Source organism: Ascaphus truei, unplaced genomic scaffold (assembly GCF_040206685.1).
Source record: "Ascaphus truei isolate aAscTru1 unplaced genomic scaffold, aAscTru1.hap1 HAP1_SCAFFOLD_722, whole genome shotgun sequence".
NCBI classification, from domain to species: Eukaryota; Metazoa; Chordata; class Amphibia; order Anura; family Ascaphidae; genus Ascaphus; species Ascaphus truei.
Window position 1 is genome coordinate 151,257 of NW_027457056.1, and position 6,338 is coordinate 157,594.

At 55.3% G+C, this 6,338-nt stretch overlaps 1 protein-coding gene across 1 annotated transcript in view; it reads right to left on the reverse strand.

The window, feature by feature from the left end:
• Positions 1-3,211, reverse strand: part of LOC142486060 (membrane-spanning 4-domains subfamily A member 4A-like) — a 55,807-nt gene extending 52,596 nt beyond the window's left edge. Inside the window, exon 1 of the mRNA XM_075584728.1 lies at positions 3,002-3,211. Coding sequence (XP_075440843.1) covers positions 3,002-3,169 — 168 coding nt within the window. The 5' untranslated portion in view covers positions 3,170-3,211. The remainder of the gene's footprint in view (positions 1-3,001) is intronic.
• Between the last annotated feature and the right edge of the window lie 3,127 nt (positions 3,212-6,338).

Below are 6,338 nucleotides of genomic sequence, written 5' to 3' on the forward strand. Positions count from 1 at the left end.
CAGACTCATAGCTCCCTTCTGTCTGTGTCACTGTGTCACCCTGCGGGGGGAGGGACAGGCTCATAGCTCCCTTCTGTCTGTGTCACCCTGCGGGGGGAGGGACAGACTCATAGCTCCCTTCTGTGTCACTGTGTCACCCTGCGGGGGGAGGGACAGACTCATAGCTCCCTTCTGTCTGTGTCACCGTGTCACCCTGCGGGGGGAGGGACAGGCTCATAGCTCCCTTCTGTCTGTGTCACTGTGTCACCCTGCAGGGGGAGGGACAGACTCATAGCTCCCTTCTGTCTGTCACTGTGTCACCCTGCGGGGGGGGGGGGGGGACAGACTCATAGCTCCCTTCTGTCTGTGTCACCCTGCGGGAGGAGGGACAGACTCATAGCTCCCTTCTGTGTCACTGTGTCACCCTGCAGGGGGAGGGACAGGCTCATAGCTTCCTTCTGTCTGTGTCACCGTGTCACCCTGCGTGGGGAGGGACAGGCTCATAGCTCCCTTCTGTCTGTGTCACTGTGTCACCCTGCGGGGGGAGGGACAGACTCATAGCTCCCTTCTGTCTGTCACTGTGTCACCCTGCGGGGGGAAGGACAGGCTCATAGCTCCCTTCTGTCTGTGTCACCCTGCGGGGGGAGGGACAGGCTCATAGCTCACTTCTGTCTGTGTCACTGTGTCACCCTGCGGGGGGAGGAACAGACTCATAGCTCCCTTCTGTCTGTGTCACTGTGTCACCCTGCGGGGGGGAGGGACAGGCTCATAGCTCCCTTCTGTCTGCGTCACTGTGTCACCCTGCAGGGGGAGAGACAGACTCATAGCTCCCTTCTGTCTGTGTCACTGTGTCACCCTGCGGGGGGAGGGACAGGCTCATAGCTCCCTTCTGTCTGTGTCACCCTGCGGGGGGAGGGACAGACTCATAGCTCCCTTCTGTGTCACTGTGTCACCCTGCGGGGGGAGGGACAGACTCATAGCTCCCTTCTGTCTGTGTCACCGTGTCACCCTGCGGGGGGAGGGACAGGCTCATAGCTCCCTTCTGTCTGTGTCACTGTGTCACCCTGCGGGGGGAGGGACAGACTCATAGCTCCCTTCTGTCTGTCACTGTGTCACCCTGCGGGGGGGGGGGGGGGACAGACTCATAGCTCCCTTCTGTCTGTGTCACCCTGCGGGAGGAGGGACAGACTCATAGCTCCCTTCTGTGTCACTGTGTCACCCTGCAGGGGGAGGGACAGGCTCATAGCTTCCTTCTGTCTGTGTCACCGTGTCACCCTGCGTGGGGAGGGACAGGCTCATAGCTCCCTTCTGTCTGTGTCACTGTGTCACCCTGCGGGGGGAGGGACAGACTCATAGCTCCCTTCTGTCTGTCACTGTGTCACCCTGCGGGGGGAAGGACAGGCTCATAGCTCCCTTCTGTCTGTGTCACTGTGTCACCCTGCGGGGGGAGGGACAGACTCATAGCTCCCTTCTGTCTAGGTCACTGTGTCACCCTGTGGGGGGAGGGACAGGCTCATAGCTCCCTTCTGTCTGTCACTGTGTCACCCTGTGGGGGGAGGGACAGGCTCATAGCTCCCTTCTGTCTAGGTCACTGTGTCACCCTGTGGGGGGAGGGACAGACTCATAGCTCCCTTCTGTCTGTGTCACTGTGTCACCCTGCGGGAGGAGGGACAGACTCATAGCTCCCTTCTGTCTGTGTCACTGTGTCACCCTGCGGGGGGAGGGACAGACTCATAGCTCCCTTCCGTCTGTGTCACTGTGTCACCCTGCGGGGGGGGGGGGGGACAGACTCATAGCTCTCTTCTGTCTGTGTCACTGTGTCACCCTGCGGGGGGAGGGACAGTCTCATAGCTCCCTTCTGTCTGTGTCACTGTGTCACCCTGCGGGGGGAGGGACAGACTCATAGCTCCCTTCTGTTTGTGTCACTGTGTCACCCTGCGGGAGGAGGGACAGACTCATAGCTCCCTTCTGTCTGTGTCACTGTGTCACCCTGCGGGGGGAGGGACAGACTCATAGCTCCCTTCTGTCTGTGTCACTGTGTCACCCTGCGGGGGGAGGGACAGACTCATAGCTCCCTTCCGTCTGTGTCACTGTGTCACCCTGCGGGGGGGGGGGGAGGGACAGACTCATAGCTCCCTTCTGTCTGTGTCACTGTGTCACCCTGCGGGGGGAGGGACAGGCTCATAGCTCCCTTCTGTCTGTGTCACTGTGTCACCCTGCGGGGGGAGGGACAGACTCATAACTCCCTTCTGTCTGTGTCACTGTCACCCTGCGGGGGGAGGGACAGGCTCATAGCTCCCTTCTGTCTGTGTCACTGTGTCACCCTGCGGGGGGAGGGACAGTCTCATAGCTCCCTTCTGTCTGTGTCACTGTGTCACCCTGTGGGGGGAGGGACAGGCTCATAGCTCCCTTCTGTCTGTCACAGTGTCACCCTGCGGGGGGGGGGGGGACAGGCTCATAGCTCCCTTCTGTCTGTGTCACTGTGTCACCCTGCGGGGGGAGGGACAGTCTCATAGCTCCCTTCTGTCTGTGTCACTGTGACACCCTGCTGGGGGAGGGACAGACTCATAGCTCCCTTCTGTCTGTGTCACTGTGTCACCCTGCGGGGGGAGGGACAGGCTCATAGCTCCCTTCTGTCTGTGTCACTGTGTCACCCTGCGGGGGGAGGGACAGTCTCATAGCTCCCTTCTGTCTGTGTCACTGTGTCACCCTGTGGGGGGAGGGACAGGCTCATAGCTCCCTTCTGTCTGTCACAGTGTCACCCTGCGGGGGGGGGGGGGGACAGGCTCATAGCTCCCTTCTGTCTGTGTCACTGTGTCACCCTGCGGGGGGAGGGACAGTCTCATAGCTCCCTTCTGTCTGTGTCACTGTGACACCCTGCTGGGGGAGGGACAGACTCATAGCTCCCTTCTGTCTGTGTCACTGTGTCACCCTGCGGGGGGAGGGACAGGCTCATAGCTTCCTTCTGTCTGTGTCACTGTGTCACCCTGCGGGGGGAGGGTCACAGCTCCCTGTCACCCACCCCCAGGGACTTGGTGTGCAGCTTCTTCATTTGCTGAGTTGCCACGGTAGTCCACGACTGGAGCGTGGGGGTCCGGTCCGAAGAGAGCAGGGCTGTGCCGGGGTCAGTGCCGGGGAGAACACGCGTGGTGACACACATGTCCCCACTTCGGGTCTTGTTTACAGACATTGTTCCGGGAGACGAGGAGCCGCTGTATATACAGAGAGAGAGACAGTACTGTGTGAGAGAGGGAGAGAGAGACAGTACTGTGTGTGAGAGAGAGAGAGAGACAGTACTGTGTGTGAGAGAGGGAGAGAGACAGTACTGTGTGAGAGAGAGAGAGAGAGACAGTACTGTGTGTGTGAGAGAGAGAGAGAGACAGTACTGTGTGAGAGAGAGAGGGAGAGAGACAGTACTGTGTGTGTGTGAGAGAGAGAGAGACAGTACTGTGTGTGAGAAAGCGACAGTACTGTGTGTGTGAGAGAGGGAGAGAGACAGTACTGTGTGTGTGTGTGTGTGAGGGAGAGAGAGAGAGAGAGAGAGAGAGAGAGAGAGAGAGAGAGTACTGTGTGTGAGGGAGAGAGAGACAGTACTGTGTGTGTGTGAGAGAGAGAGAGAGAGAGAGAGAGAGACTGTACTGTGTGTGAGAAAGAGACAGTACTGTGTATGTGAGAGAGGGAGAGAGACAGTACTGTGTGTGTGAGAGAGAGAGACAGTACTGTGTGAGATAGAGAGAGAGAGAGACAGTACTGTGTGTGAGAGAGAGAGAGAGACAGTACTGTGTGAGAGAGAGAGAGAGAGAGAGACAGTACTGTGTGTGTGTGAGAGAGAGAGACAGTACTGTGTGTGTGTGAGAGAGAGAGACAGTACTGTGTGTGAGAAAGAGAGAGAGTACAGTACTGTGTGTGAGGGAGAGAGAGAGTACAGTACTGGGTGTGAGAGAGAGAGAGTACAGTACTGTGTGTGTGTGAGAAAGAGAGAGAGACAGTACTGTGTGTGAGGGAGAGAGAGCGAGAGTACAATACTGTGTGTGTGTGAGAAAGAGAGAGAGACAGTACTGTGTGTGTGTGTGTGTGTGTGAGAAAGAGAGAGAGACAGTACTGTGTGAGAGAGGGAGGGAGAGTACAGTACTGGGTATGAGAGAGAGAGTACAGTACTGTGTGTGTGTGATAGAGAGCGAGAGTACAGTACTGTGTGTGTGTGTGTGTGTGTGTGTGTGTGTGTGTGTGTGTGTGTGTGAAAGAGACAGTTCTGTGTGTGTGTGTGTGTGTGTGTGTGTGTGAGAGAGAGAGAGACAGTACTGTGTGAGAGACGGAGGGAGAGTACAGTACTGTGTGTCTGTGAGAGGGAGAGAGTACAGTACTGTGTGTGAGGGAGAGAGAGAGTACAGTACTGTGTGAGAGAGGGAGGGAGAGTACAGTACTGGGTGTGAGGGAGGGAGAGTACAGTAATGGGGGTGTGTGTGAGAGAGAGAGAGAGAGAGAGAGAGAGACAGTACTGTGTGTGAGAAAGAGACAGTACTGTGTGTGTGTGTGTGTGTGTGAGAGAGAGAGAGAGAGAGAGAGAGAGTACTGTGTGTGAGGGAGAGAGAGACAGTACTGTGTGTGTGTGTGTGTGAGAGAGAGAGAGAGAGAGAGAGAGAGACTGTACTGTGTGTGAGAAAGAGACAGTACTGTGTAGGTGAGAGAGGGAGAGAGACAGTACTGTGTGTGAGAGAGAGAGAGAGAGACAGTACTGTGTGAGAGAGAGAGAGAGAGACAGTACTGTGTGTGAGAGAGAGAGGGAGAGAGAGACAGTACAGTGTGTGTGTGAGAGAGAGAGACAGTACTGTGTGTGTGTGAGAGAGAGAGAGACAGTACTGTGTGTGAGGGAGAGAGAGTACAGTACTGTGTGTGAGGGAGAGAGAGAGTACAGTACTGTGTGTGAGGGAGAGAGAGCGAGAGTACAGTACTGTGTGTGAGAAAGAGAGAGAGTACAGTACTGTGTGTGAGAGAGAGAGAGAGAGAGTACAGTACTGGGTGTGAGAGAGAGAGTACAGTACTGTGTGTGAGGGAGAGAGAGCGAGAGTACAGTACTGTGTGTGTGTGAGAAAGAGAGAGAGACAGTACTGTGTGTGTGTGTGTGAGAAAGAGAGAGAGACAGTACTGTGTGAGAGAGGGAGGGAGAGTACAGTACTGTGTGTGAGGGAGAGAGAGAGTACAGTACTGGGTGTGAGAGAGAGAGAGTACAGTACTGTGTGTGAGGGAGAGAGAGCGAGAGTACAGTACTGTGTGTGTGTGAGAAAGAGAGAGAGACAGTACTGTGTGTGTGTGTGTGTGAGAAAGAGAGAGAGACAGTACTGTGTGAGAGAGGGAGGGAGAGTACAGTACTGGGTATGAGAGTGAGAGTACAGTACTGTGTGTGTGTGATAGAGAGCGAGAGTACAGTACTGTGTGTGTGTGTGTGTGTGTGTGTGTGTGTGTGTGTGTGTGTGTGTGTGTGTGTGTGTGTGTGTGTGTGTGTGTGTGTGTGAAAGAGACAGTTCTGTGTGTGTGTGTGTGTGTGAGAGAGAGAGAGACAGTACTGTGTGAGAGACGGAGGGAGAGTACAGTACTGTGTGTCTGTGAGAGGGAGAGAGTACAGTACTGTGTGTGAGGGAGAGAGAGAGTACAGTACTGTGTGAGAGAGGGAGGGAGAGTACAGTACTGGGTGTGAGGGAGGGAGAGTACAGTACTGGGTGTGAGGGAGAGAGAGAGTACAGTACTGTGTGAGAGAGGGAGGGAGAGTACAGTACTGGGTGTGAGAAAGAGAGAGAGACAGTACTGTGTGAGAGAGGGAGGGAGAGAGTACAGTACTGTGTGAGAGAGGGAGGGAGAGTACAGTACTGGGTGTGAGAGAGAGAGAGTACAGTACTGTGTGTGAGGGAGAGAGAGAGTACAGTACTGTGTGTGAGGGAGAGAGAGAGTACAGTACTGTGTGAGAGAGGGAGGGAGAGTACAGTACTGGGTGTGAGGGAGGGAGAGTACAGTACTGGGTGTGAGGGAGAGAGAGAGTACAGTACTGTGTGAGAGAGGGAGGGAGAGTACAGTACTGGGTGTGAGGGAGGGAGAGTACAGTACTGGGTGTGAGGGAGAGAGAGAGTACAGTACTGTGTGAGAGAGGGAGGGAGAGTACAGTACTGGGTGTGAGAGAGAGAGAGTACAGTACTGTGTGTGAGGGAGAGAGAGCAAGAGTACAGTACTGTGTGTGTGTGAGAAAGAGAGAGAGACAGTACTGTGTGTGTGTGTGTGTGTGTGAGAAAGAGAGAGAGAGACAGTACTGTGTGAGAGGGGGAGGGAGAGTACAGTACTGGGTATGAGAGAGAGAGTACAGTACTGTG